This window comes from Microcaecilia unicolor, chromosome 7 (genome assembly GCF_901765095.1).
Source record: "Microcaecilia unicolor chromosome 7, aMicUni1.1, whole genome shotgun sequence".
Lineage (NCBI taxonomy): Eukaryota > Metazoa > Chordata > Amphibia > Gymnophiona > Siphonopidae > Microcaecilia > Microcaecilia unicolor.
Window position 1 is genome coordinate 74,754,662 of NC_044037.1, and position 19,992 is coordinate 74,774,653.

A 19,992-nucleotide genomic window follows, 5' to 3' on the forward strand; every position below is an offset into this window, starting at 1 on the left:
TGTCAAAAGAAAAAAAGTTACCTGCAGAGATCTCTGTTTCTCTTTAAAATGTGCGTGGCTTTGGAAAATGCAAAATTACACTTCCTATTCCCTCCACAGGTCTAAGTCCTTAACAGGGACACCCCCACAATCTGCCAAGAGGACAGGCAATTTTTAAAAAGCCATTTTATTTGGCTTGTATCCTAAGGAACTGCTCTGAAATTGCAATCTATTAGGGTAATTTTGAATTGCTCACATCATATTCACTTTTCACTATGTGGAATCTGCTGGATTTTCAGAGCAAAGGTACGTGCAGACTGTCACTTTTGCACGACATACTTTTGCCGATCGGACGGCTATTGTACCACCTATTAAGGATACTGCAGAAATTCTATAGCTAGAACCTTGACTACATTGTACTTTGTTGTTAAACATTTCCAACATTACGACAAAGATCTACTTGACCCCTGAGGCAGGCCTTTGTGCCGAAACACGGCCGTGTTGGGTCATCTTTTAGCTGTTACCAATAAAGACTGTTTGATATCCTCCTTGTTTGTGCCTCACTTTTTTTGTTTGCCTCTCACAGTTACGTGAGGTTTGCTCCTCCTTTTTGCTTGCCTTACTTTAAAACTTACCCCAGGATAACCTCGCCCACCCATTTACACCTGCCATTTGGTGTGGATAATTTTTCTGAGATTAAACACATGTATGCTGTCGAATTTAAAAGTTCATAAATTGAAGAACCCAGCGATTTAAATCATAATGTCTGTTTAAAACACAAACACGAGGAAAAGACCTCAAACACCCAAACGTTTACTATTATTTCAGCGTCTTACACTGGGGTTGTGTCTTATCGATCAGAAAAACCTCTTGATTATTTAATTTTTATTTCTATTTTTTCTTTTAATTAATATTTTTTTGAAAATGCATCAGCAGCAAGCTCAATCGCCAGTTTTCATTTGAAAGAATGAAACCTCTGGTTGTTATCAAGTTGTCGAGGCACAACCCCTGAGGAAGTCGTTAAAGTGAAACGGGTCTGGCCACCGTCTGGTGTCAGTTAAGTGCTCGACTCTTTAATTCATTTGAGTTGGAAATGTTGCTCAAAAGGAGTTAAATACAGCACGGGTTATACTACTCCTGAAACTGGGAAGAGAACCACAGTTCCCTGGCTCATATAGACCGATATCTCTTTTGAATGCGGAGCTAAACCTTCTCGCTAAAATTCTAGTAAATAGGCTGGCACGGGTTCTGCTGCATCTGATCCACGATTCCCAGGTGGGCTTTATAAAGGGATGCACAATAACTAAAAATGTTCGAAGGATCTTGACATCCCAGGAGTACCATAGTAACTGGGATATTTACTCCTTATTGATCAGCTTTGACACCGAAAAGGCCTTTGACTGAGTGACTTGGGAATTTCTTTTTGCCACCTTGCAGGCGTATGGGTTCACAGGTAGATTTGTGTCATCAATGAAGGCCTATCCCTCACCTCGTGCAAAACTTCTGGTCAATGGGTTGGAGTCTGCTTTCTAATTTTGAGAGGCATAAGGCAGGGGTGCCCCTTGTCCCCCCTACTATTTATTTTAACTCTGGATCCTCTTCGTAGAGATATACAAAACTCACCAGATGTCCAGGGGGTGAGAGTGGGTCCCCATCAGTTTTAATTAGCGGCATTTGCAGATGACATTTTGGTCCATCTTTCCAAACCACATCACCCTCTGGCATCCCTGCTAGAACTTATGAGTGAGTTTGGAAACTATGCAGGATTCCGTCTGAATTTAGATAAATCTGAGGCACTCACTTCATCAGTGCAAGTCTGTCAATTATGGGGAGGACCAGTTTCCTTTGAAGTGGGCGGGGCTTCACATCAAATACTTAGGAATTAGGCTAGCAATGGATGCATCTTCCCTTTATAGCATCAATGTGTCTCACTTGTTGGGATGCGCGCGCACCTGCTTGGAGGGATGGAGAGATCTGCCCTTATCATTAATGGGACGTATTAGTCTTTTGCAAATGGTTATCCTGCCAAGGTTCTTTAGACATTGCCGCTTTGTTTCTTGAGTAGGGACCACAGGACTCTACATTGGCTTTTTTTCAAATTCTGTTGGGCTTCCAAAAACCTAAATTAAAATTTAATCTGCTGTTGGGAGGTTGGGTCCAAGGGGGGCTGGGAATGCTGAAAATAAAATTATATAATCAGGCTTGTTGCCTTCATCACTTGCAAGACTGGTTGTATGGGAAGTCCTGTTTTATCCCTGTGGACACATTACTTTCTTCCTTTGTTGCACTGCACCAGGTGTCTAACACCTACACAGTTTCAAAGGGGACTGTTGTTTCCCTCGATGTGGGCGATATGGAGGATATTCGTGAGGGATTTGGGCGGGGTTCCCCGAGTAACTGATCAGCTTCCGCTTAGAGGGAATGTTTCTTTTCAGCCAGGGCAAGACCATTTTATTTTCCGATCTTAGGAAAGTAAGGGGGTGATGCATCTGGAACACTTCTTGGGAGAGACGGGAGATCTTCTTGACTATGAAAAACTTCAGCAGAAAGTTGGGGGCAGGGTCTGGGGGGACCAAGTTCGCGTACTGTCAGATCCAACATTATATAGCTTCATTGGTGGCAGAGCCGCTTTGCATGCATTTGGGGAGGAAATTGCGGGCCTTTTTTGATACCATCTCTGAGAGGGAAATTAGTGTTTCGGGACCACATAAGGCTTTACTTCAGCCGAAACCTCCTAAAATCTGAAGAGATATTCGGGAGCGCTGGGCTTGTGACACAGGGAGAGACCTCATGGGCTGGGATATGTTAATTAATCTTAGGAGAATACCTGTCCTGGTGCGGTGTGTCTGGCTGCAGGAGAGCTATTATCATATACTTCTACGGGCTTATTGTGCCCAAAAGCAGTTGTATCACGCAAGGGGAACACTCTCGCCTCTCTGCGTGAAGTGCACCTCCGAAGACAGTTCTTATATACATACTCTTTGTAAGAGTCTTTTGGTGCAGAGTTTTTGGAAAGACCTGGTGCATTCTTTTGCAAGCCAGCTGTGAGAATTTACTCCAGCTCTACGGCTGCGTTATTGGCCACATGCACTAGAATTCTACATAGAAAAGCAGATGTCTACATTTTTATTTACGTATTTTTTTTTAATAGAATAGCCTTCGAATAGGCACTTTCCTAGAACTTAAATCTAGACATCCTGTTATAGAATTAATCCTCATGTTGCTACTGAACATTTAAGGAATCAAGTCTAAGGACTCCTAAGACACTTCTCTTTTAAAGCTATTATTATCGCAATTTGGATGGGCAGGTTAGGGTAGGCAAGGGCTGAGATGGAAGACTGTGGGAAGGAGGATGGAGGGTATGGTTCAAGGAAAGAATGGCTAGAGGAGTCAGGCTGTTTTTCCTAAGTTATTTGGTTGCTACAGTTGCTTCATGATAAAAAATGTAAAATTATGTTTGGATATTGGATGTTACTGTAATGCAGCAACTTTCTTTTTTTTTTTTTTTACTATTTTCAAAATGTCTGTTTGTGTTGCTGTTCTGTGACGACAAAAAAAAAAGAATTTTTATAAAGCTATTATCTCTAACATGTTTTTTTCAGCCTTTTTTAAATTTAACTTACAAACTAAACTTGAATAAATGATTCACAAGATTGTATCAGAGAATCTGCTGGAATTTACACATCTTAAGTCTGATGGAATGTCTGCTACAGTGCTGGTTCCATTTTTCTGTAAAGCTGATGGGACCTTGACAACTATAATGTTATTTTTTTTTTTTTTGGGGGGGGGGGGAAGAGGTGCGATTTTTATTACAGTTTTGTGAGTTGGTTTTCCAAGGCTATGCTACATTTGGGGCAATTTGGAACCATGCGTTAACTGTTAGTAAATGACCCTCATTATGTTGTTTCCTATATTTATTGTTACTATGCACTTGAGCTATGTTGACTGTGTTCAAAAATAGTAGTACACAACGGGTAAAAATGAATCGATTTTTCATTCTTTCAAAAAGTACAACGACCAGGGAACAACTCAATGAAATTACATGGAAATATTTTTAAAACAAACAGGAGGAAATATTTTTTCACTCAAAGAACAGTTAAGCTCTGGAACTCGCTGCCAGAGGATGTGGTAATGGCAGTTAGCATATCTGGATTTAAAAAAGGTTTGGACAAGTTCCTGAAGGAAAAGTCCAAAGTCTACTATTGAGACAGGCATGGAGAAGCCACTGTTTGCCCCGGGATTGGTAGCATGGAATGTTGCTACTAATTGGGTTTCTGCCAGGTACTTGTGACCTGGATTGGCCACTGTTGGAAGCAGGATTCTGGGCTAGATGGACCATTGATCTGACCCAGTATGGCTATTCTTATGTTCTGTTCTGTAACATTAGCATAAAACCCAGGAAAAAATCTTTTAGTCAAGGGGTGAACACAGTGAGTCATTCCTAGTCCAGATATCACTGCCTTTCCGATAACAGTGTAAAGATATAGGCATGGTGTCTGCCTCAGGCTGGAACTTGTAACTTTTATCTTATCCTTATGTGTCCTTCTGTCTGTCCTTCCCTTCTCCTTTTTGGTCCTGTCTGATTTAGATTGTAAGCTCTTTTGAGCAGGGACTGTCTTCTTCATGTTCAATTGTAAAGCGCTGCGTACAACTGATAGCGATATAGAAGTGATTTTATTATTAACTACAGTAGTTCCTCATCATACCACCACACTTACTGAAAAAAGGGTTTGCAGAAAAAAAGCCTAGTTTATTTTACTGTTTCTTACAATGTTGCTGGGCTTTGCAGCTTAGAGGCCTTTCAGTTGCTGTGAGCTAGAGAGATTTGCTTTTTTCTATGCTATGTTCCATCCTGGTCCCCTCTCCCAACATACCACAATCTCATCAGGCAATGGCAAAAAGGGTCCTTGCCCAAGAGGAGCAGACTGTAGCTCGTTTTTATCAATGGAGCATGTGCATATAAGCTCTACAGTAAGCTCTGACCTGGATTTAGATATAGGCAAACATAGGCAACTACCTAGGGTGTCAAATTTTGAGGCAACCCAAAACAGAGGCTAAAGAGAGACCCGCTCCTCTTTGCTTTAGGAAGCACCATAGTGATATTCTAACCTTTTTCACCTCCACTGTTTCTAGTCCTTTCTATGGGCACCAGAATCTGAAATCCAGCCATGAGAGGGCTGTAGGCGTTGCTCCTTCCACCTCCCTTCCCTCCCAGGAGAGCACACAAACCTGCGGACTGTTCTCTCACCTTGTAGCCTAGGCGGGCAGCACGCTGGAGCAGAGTCTCACCGGCATTCTTGTTCACAATCAGTCTCCGAGCCTCTGGAGGGATGTGTTTTGTAGGGCTGCCCGGAGAGCTGAGCACACTATTCCGCTTCCCCTTGCACAGAGGCCATGTGTCACGGGACTTCCTGGGAGATGAAGATTTCGGAGCACGGCTCCTAGGCGACTGACCACACCGCTGTGCCTTTCCCTGGATAAGCAACAGAAAATCATTTGTTTACACCACAAGAAAAAAAAAAGGGGGGGGGGGGGGAGGTAGCAAGAAACAACCCTTGTACTCAGGGCAAAAGCAAAGAAAGAGCTTAAGGCTGGCACATGCCCCTTCGCCCAGGGACAGAAAAAGTGGTAGAGAGAGATCTAGAAATTAAACAATTAAGAAAATCAACCTATTACAGGAGCATTAAGATGCTGCAGGTGGGTTAATCTGTACAGCGCTTTCTGCTGGTCTGAATGACTTTCTGCTCAGACTTCACACAACCAGATATCAGGCTTTGAGTGTGACACAATTATAATACTCTGTAGGTATATGCCATTATCCTAATGATTTCCATGCGTAATTAATGTTAGTGGGTACTTGATAAAATTACCCCCAAATTCTCGACAGACAGGAAGACTTTACTAGCAGACACTCTGTGAAATTCAAGGAAGGATGCTCTTACTCCTACCCTAGAACTCTCCCTTGTCCCTCTCCATTTGGACCCCGTTGCTTCTGTCCATTTCAGGCCCATTTCACTGGAACAGTTATTTTCTCCACCCTCTGTGAGGCCCATTCTGCCCCCTTCTGTCTGAAGTTTCTGGTGCTCCACACTGATTACTGACAGACAGGCTCTACTGCTGAAGTGTATTATATTTTTATTTATATTCATTTATATAAAGTAGGGCAAGTCTATAAACAGGGCTCTTATATTTATGTTCCACTCAATGTGGAAACTTAAACGTATAAAACCTTTCTTCCCGCTAGATGTATTTCGCAACCTAATACAATCAATGGTATTAAGCCATTTAGATTACTGCAACGGAATCTATGCAGGTTGTAAAGAACAACTAATTAAGAAACTTCAGTCCGCCCAGAATACAGCAGCTAGACTGATGTTCGGAAAATCAAAATTTGAAAGTGCCAAACCCCTTCGTGAAAAATTGCATTGGCTTCCCATCAAACAACGCATTGCCTTCAACGTTTGCACTCTGGTCCACAGGATTATTTACAGCGTAGTTCCTGAATACATGTTGAGCCTAATAAATCTGCCACCCAGAAACCGTACCAGTCTATCCCGAACTTACTTAAATTTACATTATCCAGACTGCAATGGTCTTAGATACAAATCAACTTACGCATCCAACTTCTCTTACATACGTACACAACTGTGGAACGCACTGCCTAAAACCGTGAAATCAATTCATAACCATCTTAACTTCAGGAAGTCACTGAAAACTACCTTGTTTAAGAAGGCCTACCCCTCAGACCCAACTTAATTTTCTACTTCCTGTGATACAGCAAAACTATGGACCGTATGGACTTTTTATCATATCTTTGTTGCTATTTATAGGTTTACTACTATTTTGTGTATTTGTATTTTACCGAACCGGAGCCTGCCTCTACGGTATTATGTAAGCCACATTGATCCTGCAACTAAGTGGGAAAATGTGGGGTATAAATGTGTTAAATAAAATAAATGCATTACTTGTGCACAAAATACTGGCATGTATGTGCATCATTGGCAGCAAAGCAGCTAAGCGCTATTCGGTAAGTGCATGTGAAAGTGGCATAGAGCATGGCAGGGGCTTGGCAGGGCTCCCACCCATATGCCTTTTACAGAATACAGTAACTTACGCATGTCCTTGGTGCAGTTAAGCATCTGAAATTATGCCAGATCTATGTAAGGTGTGCTGATGCCAGCTTATACTAGTATTTTATATGATGGAATCTGGATGCCATTATACAACAGGCATTCCCTGCCCAGCACTGGGGCAATTAAAAGCAAGTGCCCAGAAGTAGTGCTCTACACAGGGCATGACACGAAAAATCACTAATATGCACAATAAATTTCTAACCTGGAGGGTGTACAATTCCAAGGGAGCACCTCAGATAATGGGCAAGTCAGTGGCACTGGCAGACCCAGGATTTGAACCCATTCCAAGCACATGAACCTTTCTCAATTGTTCTGCTGTTTACACACACTACTGCCACCATGTATGGCCATAACAGGGCATTCTCCAGATTTTGAATCTGAGCTTTAGGGCATAGACAATTTAAAAAAACAAAACAAAACAAAACAAAACAAAAAAAAGCCAAAATAAAGCACTGCAGCAGTGCAGTCATATACAAAAAGCACCATGGGACAGGAAGAGGCCTCTCTCCTGTTTATGAGTTTAGAGGGTGTGAGGGAGAGGAGAGAGATGGAAAGAAATAGAAGAAGGTGTCAAAGAAGCACAAGAAAGGAGAAGAAAAGGGAAGAGAAGGACAGCGGGTACAGAGAGAAAGAGGATACAGACAGCAGGGCCTGGGGGAGAGGAGAGAAGCAGGACACACAAGAGGAAAGAGAGGGGGCATAGAGTAGGACAGTATAACACAGTATGACAAGGAAAGGACAGGGGCACCAGTAAGGGAGCAAGAGTGAGCAAGGAGAGGGCACATGGACCTCTGGAAGGAGGAGTGAAGAGAAGGGCAGAGGTCAACAGTGAAAGAGGTGGAAGAGGGGTACAAGCAGACCTAAGGGAAATATCAATGAGATGTGGTGTGGTGAGGTGAAAGTGAGGAGAAAGAGAAAAAAGAAGCAGGGTGCTGGTGTCTTCAGGACTATGAAATGGTGTAGGTACAGATCTGCCACTCTTGCATTAGTGATGACATGGCAAGTTCAAGCACTATTATATAATGCTACAAAATGATAAGGGAATTCCCTCTTCCACCCAAGGAATCCTAGGGTGAGCAGGTTTCACACATTCCCACAATATGTGCCTCACCCTGGAAAATGGAATAAAATCAGTATAAGCACATCAACTGAAGAACCAGGATGAACAGGCCAGGCTTCCACTGTCCCTAGTCTGAAACAACTCTCACACAGGCGTGAGAATAAGCTCCCCCTACATCTATGGCAATGCCCAAGCAGCCAGAGCTGTAACTTTGGACAGCTTGTAAACTCTACTAACCATCACCAATTCAAATCACAGCACAGTGACTCAGCCTGAAAAACTGAAACGAAGGCCTTTTTCAGTATCTACCTTCTGAATTCAAGGCTCCCCTGAATCTGCTTCGGTTCGAGTTGCTCGGCTATGACAGCCCCAACAGGTGTATAAATTAAGCTACATTAAGGATTAGATTTAGTAAATTGCACCCAATTTTGGATGCCGAATAAAAATTACAGCACAGTGCTATTCAATAAAGGCCATTCCGAGTTGGGTACCGTTTATAGAATGGCGCTCGGTGCGGAGATCCGCGTCCAACTTTTGGGCTCAAGGATTTACACCAACTGAAACCTGGTGTAAATCCTCACACTTAAGTTAGGTGCGGATCCCCCGAATTCTATAATACTGCACACATCTTTACTGAACACCCCTGACCCGCCCATGCCCCTCCAAAGGCCACGCACCCTTTTGAGTTGCACACTAAATAATTTATGCACGCATCTTTATAGAAGAGCACTTAGTAAGATGTGTGCGTATATCCAAATGGTTGCCAATTAGCACCAATAACTGTTAGCGCCCAACTATTGGTGCTAATTGGTTCGTTATGCAATATGGGCATGCACCCAATTTTCAGCACCATTTATAGAATTTGGGGGGTAAGTACTTAAGACAGGTTTTAACATACAGTAATTGTTTATATATGCTAATTGCTGGGTTAAACTAACGTGAGATTCGTACAAAGGGGTAAAGAATGTGTGGGGACTGCACCGTGCAGTTAATGTTTATTTATTTATTTGTTTGTTACGTTTTTATCCCACATTTTCCCACCTATTTGCAGGCTCAATGTGGCTTACATGGTACCGTGAAGGCATTCGCCTAGACCGGTAGAAACAAATACAAGGTGATATAATGGTTGAATAATGGTACATGTGTTTTAGGTACAATGGGATCCAGGGGAGGAAGGTTATATCTTGTCCATTACGAGCTTTGGTTTTACTGTGTTGCAGGATGTAGGTATTTATGTTGGATCGGTGGGGTATGCCTTTTTGAACAGGTTGGTTTTTAGTAATTTCCTGAAGTTTATTATTATTATCGCTTCGGCCCCCCGGGACTCTCAGTCAAGAGCATCGGGGAGGTGCCGAGAGGCAGGGGCTGGGACAGGCCGTAGCTCGCCGCCTGTGGGAGTTGTCACCATGTATCAACTGCTAATGCGGCAGATAATATGATGCAGTTAACCACACTCCAAAGTGGTGACTCTCAATCAGTGTGTCAGGGAACACTAGTGTGCCACTAAATGCCAGGAGGTGTGTTAACCAAAAGTCTGATATGCACAGGAAGTCCAGGCTTTCCTTTACAATTATGTGTGCCTGCAAGCTGGGAAGTTCACAAAACAGAGCGCGGGATACTTGACATCCCCATAACCGCTCCCTAATTCTACTTTTGCCCACTCTCAGTGATCACTGTTGGCACTAGCCTGAGCTGTAAATGTCGAAAGTCTGTTTCCCCTCCTCATACTGGCAATTAGCACCACTGCACTGCTAGGGCTCTTCAGCTTGGAGAAAAGACGGCTGAGGGGAGATATGATAGAGGTCTATCAAATAATGAGTGGAGTGGAACGAGTAGATGTGAATCGCTTGTTTACTCTTTCCAAAAATACTAGGACTAAGGGGCATGCAATGAAGCTACAACATAGTAAATTTAAAACGAATCAGAGAAAATCTTTCTTCGCTCAATGTGTAATTTTGGAATTAGTTGCCAGATAATGTAGTAAAAGCAGTTAGCTTAGCGGGGTTTTTAAAAGGTTTGGACAGTTTCCTGAAAGAAAAGTCCATAAGCAGTTATTAAAATGGACTTGGGGAAAATCCACTGCTTATTTCTAGAATAAGCAGCATAAAATGTACTGTACTGTTTTGGGATCTTACCAGGTACTTGTAACCTGGATTGGCCACTGTTGGAAACAGGATGCTGGGCTTGATGAACTTTCAGTCTGTCCCAGTATGGCAATACTTATGTAACCAATCTGTGCTTCCACTGCAATCAGACTAGAAATGCTGCATCTTGCTCCCTTCCCTGTGGTCAGGATCATTGCTGCCAGCCTGGCCCAGAAATGTGGGAAATCTGGGCACCCAGATTCCATTATACAAAGTAATAGTGTAAGCTGGCATCGGCACACCTTACATAGACCTGGTATAACTTCAGGCGCCTAACTGCAGCAAGGACATGCCCCCACCCTGTGGCCACAAGCACTGCTATTGTTGGTGGCAAAGGAGGGGATGAACTGAGGAACCCCCCCCCCCCCCCCCCCCCGCTTTCGTTCTCCTTCTACCAATTCTGAACATTGGATGGAGAGGGTGAATTTTAAAGGGTGGGCTGGTAGGGGTGAGATATTGAAAGAGGCAAGAGACAGAGGATACATATAGGCATGGGGAACATTGGGGTGTAGCGATGGGTGCTACTCTAGCACCCTCAGTGGCTAATCTATTCATGTCAGTCTTTGAGGAGAAATTTGTATACACGTCCACCTTCTGGTCCCACATTAGGATGTGGTGCAGATTTATTGATGATGTATTTTTTATTTGGGAGGCTGATATACACACTTTGGAACTGTTTATTGAGTTTTTAAATCAATGCCATCCCAGGATTAAATTTACAGGACATCATGAACTACATACCATCAGTTATTTAGATATGCAGATCAGTAAAGCCGAAATGTCTTTTGTTACTACAATTTATCGGAAAGAGACTGATGTTAACAGCTTGTTACAATATACAAGCTGTCACCCTAGGTGTCTCAAAGATAGTCTCCCCTTTTCTCAGATGCTGAGATATCGTCGCTTGTGCTCAGAAACTGTAGATTTTCAAGCACAGGCAAGGATACTGAGCAAGCGTCTATATTGTAGGGGATATCCGAAGAACATCGTGAGACAAGCATATCGAAGAGCTAAATTTAACCATCGAGATACACTACTATGCCCGAATGATAATAATGCAATTTCTAGTGATGAAACAGACTTTATCACATGTGTTTTACGTTTTGATAAAGATGTGTATAGGGTCAGGAGAATCCTCAATAATCATTGGGGGATATTACAGACCCTCCCAGCATTTACCAATAAGAGGATTCGTTTTGCCTATAGTAGATCCAAAAACCTGAAGGAATTACTGTGTCCGTCAGTATTACCATTAAATGGGGATATGCTCCCTATTTATGCGGGGCATAAAAAATGTGGCTCATGCTGTATGTGTGAGATAATGCTGGAGAAGGAGACTTTTATTCATCCCAAGTCTGCTCGAGAATTTGATTTGAGAGTGAATACTAATTGTAAATCTGACTATGTTGTCTATTGTCTAGTGTGCCCATGTGATTTACTGTATGTGGGTCAGACTTCTAGGACTTTGTATGTTAGATTAATAGAGCACCGGAGTGTGTTAAATACACAAAGAATGCTCACTCCTCTGGTGCTCCATTGCAACACAGCAGGACACTCCTTTGCGGAATTGAGATGCTTCGTTTTACAACAGATAGAGGCATCCCGAGTCCGCATTGGAGTTGATAGAAAAAGAATTCTGTTTCAATGTGAACAAAGGTGGATATACCGTTTGAACTCATTAACCCCTATGGGTTTAAATGCTAGAATTGAATGGGGACATTTTTTCTAATGTGAATATCCTTTGCTGAGAGCTTGGGATATTCTGCATAGTTGATAACACTATTTGGAAACAAGGTTTTTAGATAGAATGCTCAGATCAGTGATAAAATAGCTGCTTGACAAATCGTGTTCCGTGTAAGTAGAAGGTAGAGAGAAAAACACAAGCTGATTGGTCTATGTGATCATTGGCGTCTGACGTAACAAAATCTTTAAATGAGTGGAGCCATCTTTATTATGTGCTGGTCCGTTATAGATAGTAGATCCTTCAACGGAGGTGGTTAAGTAAATATATTGAGGGAAATAAGTAATGCAGCGCTGGATAGCGGTCCGTAGACTTTAACATTTGTATCTTTTTCCTCTTCAGTTGGGCGCAGACCATTTGACCCTGACGCAGGCGACGAAACGCTGGCCATTGTTGGTCTTGGTCGCGTCATGGATGTAACTCACTGTAAGAAGGATTGGACCGTGTAAAAGCTAAGTAGCCGTTACATATTAACTATATAAATGCCCATCATAAGCTAAAAATAGAAAAAAAGAAAAAAGAATTTAATATATGCTGGGTAGAGGCTGCTTTATATGTGGTATTGTTGCCGATGATGAAGCAATCCTGCCCCTATGAGCTCTATATATATTAGAGCCAGGGGCTTCTTGAGGCAACAATTCCCTTAATTAATCGAGTGTATTTTTTGGTCAGTAAATTGAGCTGATGATATTTTTCTATACATCTCCTCCTTTTTTGTATATATTATTGAACATTGGGGAGTTGACAGAGATAGGATGAACCCTGGGGTATGAAAGAGAAGTTGATCCTGGTGAAACAGTATTGCTATAGGAGGGGAATCCCAGAGTTGGAAGTACTCCCTACTCCTCATAAAATGGATTCAGGATTGAAATTAGGTGGGAATGAGGGACATCAGGGACTAAGGGAACTGGGCAGGAGTCTGAGGACTTTGTGACCAAATGGGAACCTGTAAGAAGTGGGTAATGAGAAACGGAGCAGAGATTCTGGAACTGTAAACCAGTGAGGGCAAAGCAATTGAGTGCGAATATGTGTAAGAGTATGTTAGAATGGCCGAGATATTTGAGATAAAGCTAGGTGAGGTGGAATGGAAAGACAGGGTAAAACGGTGATGGATGTGGAGGCAACAGGGAAGAGGTTAAGAGACAGGAAAGAGATGGATCTGTGAGATGATAGAAAGAGCAGGAGGGGAAGTAAAAGGGAGTATGGAAAGCTCAGGAGGGGACGGAGACAGGATAAAGGGCTGGAGCCAGAGAGGAGGGATGAGTTATAGAGAAGCTGGGACTGGTGATGAGACAAGAGACAGAGGAAGGTTTATGAGAGCTGGAGAGGTGATCCGAGTACAGCAGTTCAGAAACAGGGTTTCAGGGATTGAGTAAAAGACAGGGGAAACAGAAGGCTAGGGAAGGAGTGTGAGACAGAAAAAGAAACAGATTGACTGAGGGAGAGTGGAAGATGAAAAGTTAGTAGGTAGCTACAAGGTGGAATAGGGAGATTGAGGACTGAAGGGTAGAGACAGGGAGTGAAAGAAGATGTGAAATCTAGCTATGAATGATAGAGAAGCAAAGAAGAAAGAAAGGGAGAAAAAGGATGAAAGGGAAAGATCAATATCAGAGACAGATGTAGGGAAAAAAAGGGGGGAACTTTGTTAAACGATTTAGAAGACCAACAAAAGAAGATTGGAAAAGGATTTAGGAGAAAACCAACAAAAGGAGAATGGAAAGAGACAGCGACAACTTGGGATTATCTGATATATGAAGAGAAGGGGACAAATTTCACATTTTGATGTTTTATTATACTCTTGAGAATGCTGTAATTATTATGCTTATCTCCATCTGCTTGGTTTAAATAGAAAGTTAAAAAATAGTAAATGACTATTTTCAATTTTTGATGTTTGGAAAATTATCAATTTGGGGAATGTGCATTTTTTACATCTTTGTATTTTGCGTGTGTGTGTGGTGAGAGATTCTGCTAGTAAATATAGAAGTGTAACTTGTTCAGCTTCTCTGATTAAGTCGTATATTGATGCTCTATATTTTCAGTGCTACCTTTTCAAATATACTGTTCTTGCAGTTTGTGTCCTGAAAGTTAATGATATTATGGTATGGCAGATCTACTACATAGATAGCTTCTGAGCACTTTATTTACAAGATTTTCTGCTACTTGCACCCTTCTCCTCCATCGCTAACTCCAGACTCCGCTCCTTCTATCTCGCCGCACCTTATGCCTGGAATAGGCTTCCTGAGCCATTACGTCTAGCTCCATCCCTCGCAGCCTTCAAATCCGGGCTAAAGGCCTACCTGTTTGATGCTGCTTTCAACTCCTGACTTGTAACTTTTATCTTATCCTTGTGTCCTTCTGTCTGTCCTTCCCTTATCCTTTTCGGTCCTGTCTGTTTGTCCTGATTTAGATTGTAAGCTCTTTTGAGCAGGGACTGTCTTTCTTCTTCATGTTCAATTGTAAAGTGCTGCGTACGACTGGTAGCGCTATAAAAGTGATTTATAGTAGTAGTAGTACTACTTCATAACATATTTGGCACTGGAGGGATTTTGTGTTGCTGTCCCTGAAGTAATACTAAAAGTTAAATATATATATATTAGCTTGTCTCACCTTCACAATCTGCATGTTAACTCACAAGATTATCTATGGGGAAACCCCTGCCTACATGAAAGATTTGATTGATCTGCCATCCAGAAATGCTTCCTTGACTGCTCAATCTTACCTCAACTTACGCTTTCCACATTATAAATCTGTTCGATATAAATTGCTCCTTTCCTCATCCTTCACCTATGTCAGCCCTAAGTTTTGGAACAGTCTACCAAGGTCCTTAAAGGAGATAGACGATCATCAAATTTTCAAGAAATCCTTAAAAACTTTCTTGTTTGAGAAGGCATATCCCAACTACATCACTCAGCCCACACCTTCTTCCTCTTGACTGAACCTGTTTCCAACAGTTATTACCATTTTTGATATGTAACTTTTGTAATTTTGTAAGCCGCATTGTGCCCGCTTTTGTGGGAAAATGCGGGATATAAATGTACTAAAATAAATAAATAAATATTACTTTACACTATTTATACCGTTGCTGTCACTGAAGTAATACTAAAAATTTGGAAAAAAAATTGATTATTCGCCTTACTAAAAGCAGCCTGAATTACAATTTAACAATTTAAAATATGCATAAATTAACCTTCAGTAAAATTCAAACCTAAAGTAGTATGTCTTAATCTTATCCTGGCAAGCTGTAAGGGGAAACGTCATACCCAGAATATTTATCTATTTTATTGTATTTATTTAACATATTTATAGTCCACCCATCCAAACATCTGGGCGGAATACAATAAACATGCATAAAGGAAACATCACAAACAATAAAACCCAACAGGCATTCAAAACCACTCCAAAAGACATCAAGAAAAGGCCTTACAAAACAAAAACGTTTTCAACTAAAGACAATGGTGAGCTCTGACGCAAGCAAAGGGAAGAGCATTCCACAAACAAGGTCCAACAACAAAAACACATGAGAGCGAATGTCCTTTAAGCGGATCTGATGAAGTGAAGGAACAACTAACAACCCCTTACCCTGAGATCTCAAAACCCTGTTTGGACAATTCTATCAAACGTAGAAACATGACGGCAGATAAGGGCCAAATGGCCCATCCAGTCTGCCCTTCCTCAGTAACCACTAACTCCTCCTTTTCCTCAGGGATTCCACTTGACTGTCCCACACTTCCTTAAATTCTGACACAGTCTTCGTCTCCATAACCGCCATCGGGAGGCCATGCCACGCATCCGCCACCCTTTCCATGAAGGAGTATTTTCTTAGATTCCTCACAAGCATATTTCCTCTCAACTTCTTCCTATGGCCTCTCATTCCTATACCCCGTGCTAAGCTTGGCAATCGCAACAGTGTGCAAAGAAATACAGACCTGAATTGTGATCAGGCTGATAATGTGCCATACAAAACGGAAGGGAAAAAAAAAAAGCTAGTGAACATATCTAGGACTGTTAACTCAGTTAATCTGGCATGGTGACAAGTTACGTATGCTTAAGTGACATTCAAATGGAACCTGGACATCTGCCTTCAGATGGGGGAGACAAAGGTTTAGAAGCAAATATTCAGACCACAGGAGAGAGCGCGGTTAACTCCCGCGGTTGGCGGTCAGCCCAGATAGTCAATGCCACATTTCCGGTTTTCCTTCATTTGAAAAAGGCTCACCTCCAGTACACATTAATGCCACTGAGCAATTTAAACATCTCCATCATATCCTCTCTTTCCTGCCTCTCTTCCAGCGTATACATGTTGAGGTTTATAAGCCTGTCCCCATATGTTTTATGACGGAGACCATTTACCAATTTTGTAGCTGCCCTATGTATCAACTCCATCCTGTTTACATCTTTCTGTAGGTGCGGTCTCCAGAATTGCACGCAGTACTCTAAATGGGTTCTCACCAGAGACTTATACAGGGGTACTTTTTTCCTGCTGGTCATCCCTCTCCTTATTCACCCAAGCATCCTTCTGGCTTTGACCGTCGCCTTTTCTACCTGTTTGGCCACCATAAGGTCATCAGACACAATCACCCCCAAGTCCCGCTCTTCTTTCATACACAAAAGCACTTCACCCCTGATATGGTACCGTGTCCTTAGATTCTTGTAACCCAAATGCATGACCTTGCATTTCTTAGCATTAAATTTTAGTTGCCCATTCAGCCAATACACTGTGTAGGACCTCAGCCCCAGATTTCTTACTGATAAGCGAAGATTAAAACTTTTGTGAGAAAAATTACAATTTAACAATGTTGATTTCAATAACAATTTATACACAAGTAAATTTTGTTAAGAATAGCTTTAATTTCTCTTGCGTTATTTAACTGTAATAAAATCAGCCAAAAATTTTAGTGTTTAATGTGTCACGCACAGGAACACCATAGAACCACTGTTCCAGAGGTATAGCTAGCCACATTCCACATTAGCAGCTATGCCATTAATGCAAGGCAGCAATCACTGCTCTGAATCAACTACACAGCTGTCTTCTCCAAAGTGCTGGGAAGACCCTTAACAGTTAATGCAGAGGTTTTGCAGTTACTGGGCATTAACCTTTAGCTGTTAATGTAGTTAACTGCAAACCTTACTGCAACTTAGTAAACAGGCTCCCAAGTAATTCTCAGCTTGCACACTTTGAGCTGCTGAATGTATCTCCCTGTTCCCCTCTAACTGGACCCCTCAACCAAAACCACCCCTTTTATCTGACACACTGAAATGGTGATCATACCTTCGCTTCCTCCTCTGGTTTGCCTCCGAGGTGTTTGGTTTTGCACTTGCGTTTTCCAGAAGGTTTCTCTGAACTTGTGTGTCCTGGTGAGACCTCCACGCAGTCCCTGGAGAAGGTGTTTTTGAAGTCAGAGTGCCTCCGTGAGTCCTGAGGAGAGGTTCTGCCTCTTGCCCATATCTCCAAGGCTCTGCCCACTGGAGATTGTTTCCTCTTTCGAACCCTGAAATCTGATGTGTGGGAATCAGGTGAGTAGGCAGGCCATCAATGAGAGACACAACAAAGAAACCTGAAAACCAACAGTTCCTAACCACTAAAGGTCCCTGGCTTGCACTGAGTACTTTTAAAATGAGACCTTATACCACAATGCCAACCAACCTCAAAATGTTAAGTCTCCCGCCCTGTCTCAGCTCTCTGAACACATAGCAGGACCCCGAGTTCAATGCTGCACTTCAGTGGACTGTGAGAATGAGGGTCTCCCTAACCAGGACACAAGCAGGCCACGTACAGATGATATCCAAATTCTGATCCAGTGTTTCAACAGTTGGAAGAACACAATAGAACGCTCCTGCTTTTAGACAATATAACTGTTGACTCATAAGCATGTTCCACAACTGAATGAACAGTCAGAGGTATTCTGGGTGAGTAAAAAAACCCAAACAAAAAAAACCTGGGAAGACGAATAGTGAAATATATTTTTGTAGCGCCGGATATGACGGTGCACTAGGTGTGAGAAGCAATCCCGGGCTGCTGCAGTAGCCCAGCGGTACTTCCTAATTAGCAAGCAGTAAGCCTGCGTTGGGCTTACCGCCGTTTAGTAAAAGGGGCCCTAAGTGACTTGCCCAGAGTCATAAGGAGCTACAATAGGAATCAAACCCAGTTTCCCAGGAACAAAGTCTGCTGCTGCTGGGGAACTGGGTTTGGTTCTCGCCCAGGATCACAAGGAACCACAGTAAGTCAATTAACCCTCCAATGCTCCAGATACAAAGACTGTGAGCCCATTAGGGACAGAGAAAGTATCTGCACATAATTAAGTGCAAACCAGTTACGTTGTAACACAGAAAGGTAGTATGAAGAAACAATGAGTTCTGTAAAATGTATTAGATATTTTCCTGTTTTAATTTATGTCCTGAAGTGTATTTCTCCTATTTGGCCAGCATGTGGTGTTTCTTTGCTGTAAAGCTGTTATAGGGAACTGAATGTTCTTTTTCTTTAACACAAGCAAGAAGCAAGTACCAGTATACTTTTAAAACTTGTTGACTGGGCTCTGATTGGCCAGGAGTTTGAAAAATGACTCAATAGTACTGGCTGCTGCTTCAGTCTTAGCCTGGGAGAAAAAAAAGAGACAGATGTCTTTGCTGAGGCTCTGTGAACAGATATATGCCCTGATCTCTCCAGGTACTTTCTACGATGTAAGCAAATGTCTAGTTAATGTTATAATTGATCCATATTTCAGTTACCTGTTATTGTTTACTGACTGCACATTTTTTTTATTCATTGTTCCAGTGTGACAATAAACCTGTTTAGTTTGTTGACTCTGCCTGTCTGGATTGATAAAGAATCCTGGTGGTTTGTGTGTTGGGTCTGAGAGTGCTTTCTGGGAACTGTGAGACCACTGGGAGTGTGGCCCCGGTAACCTAGAAATCACTGGGGATAATTTGAGAGTGAGAGACCCACCCAGATGTGGTTGTGACCCAGTCGGTGGGATGAGGGTACTAGTGTAGAGCACAAGCGGCAGGTGGACCTGAGCTGTGCTGGGGACAGACCCTCTAAGTGGCCGCGGGGTAACGCCAGGTGAGTGGCTAGGTGTTTCGTGACAGGCAGTATACAGAATCTATGACATGGCATCTCCGTAAATCCCTGAGAACCTTTGGGAAAACTTCCTTGTAGCCCAAGTCACAGATCTGATATACTGCCTTTCTGTGATACAACCAACCGAGCTAGTGGAGGCTTCAGAAATAATTCAAAGGGAAAAACCCCACCATACATCTTAAGTGCTGCAGGCAAAGGGAAAGGAAATCCCTTTCAACCTTCCCCCATTATTCTGGTGTATATTTTTTTCAGTCTAGTAACAGCACAGGTAAACAGAGCTAGCACTCTCTATTTTTTTTTGTCAAATCCCCGTCTAAATAACCAGTGTTAAAGCTAAGTAGGGCAGGATTTAGTGGCTACTTAATTTATTGGGATTTCTTAAACTGCTTTTATGAACAGATCCACCCCAATCTGAGTGCACAAATGGTGCTGCACTTCCACCCAGGGGCGTAGCTGCTATGGCCCTGGACCCCCCTGCCGAAGCCCCTCTCAACCCCCCCCCCCCCACCAACGCCGTCTGTATCTGGACTTCAGCGGTAGGGGGGGGGCCAGAGCGGAGATGAGGGGACACATTTTAGCCCCCCCCCCCGCCGCCATTGCTGACACATCGCCATCGCCGACACCCCCCCTGCCGCCGCCAGCACCACCTCCAACAAGTTTGACCCCCCCCCTGACCCGCCCGCCATCCGTCGCCGTCTGTACCTTTGCTGGTGGGGGACCCCAACCCCCGCCAGCCGGTCTTCTTCCTGCGCTTGGTTTCTTCTGAGTCTGACGTCCTGCTGCACGTACAACATGCAGGACGTCAGACTCACAGAAACAGAACGAAGCCCTGCAGATCGCAAGGCTTCGTTCTGTTT

General features: G+C 42.7%; 1 protein-coding gene across 5 annotated transcripts in view; it reads right to left on the bottom strand.

Annotated features, from left to right (window-relative positions):
• Nucleotides 1–19,992, bottom strand: part of BCORL1 (BCL6 corepressor like 1) — a 79,004-nt gene that overhangs the window by 11,236 nt on the left and 47,776 nt on the right. For all 5 annotated transcript variants that reach the window (XM_030209075.1, XM_030209073.1, XM_030209076.1 and 2 more), the window contains exons 8-9: nt 17,327–17,553; nt 5,228–5,452 (exon numbers count right to left, since the gene is read on the bottom strand). In XM_030209075.1, coding sequence (XP_030064935.1) covers nt 5,228–5,452; nt 17,327–17,553 — 452 coding nt within the window. The remainder of the gene's footprint in view (nt 1–5,227; nt 5,453–17,326; nt 17,554–19,992) is intronic.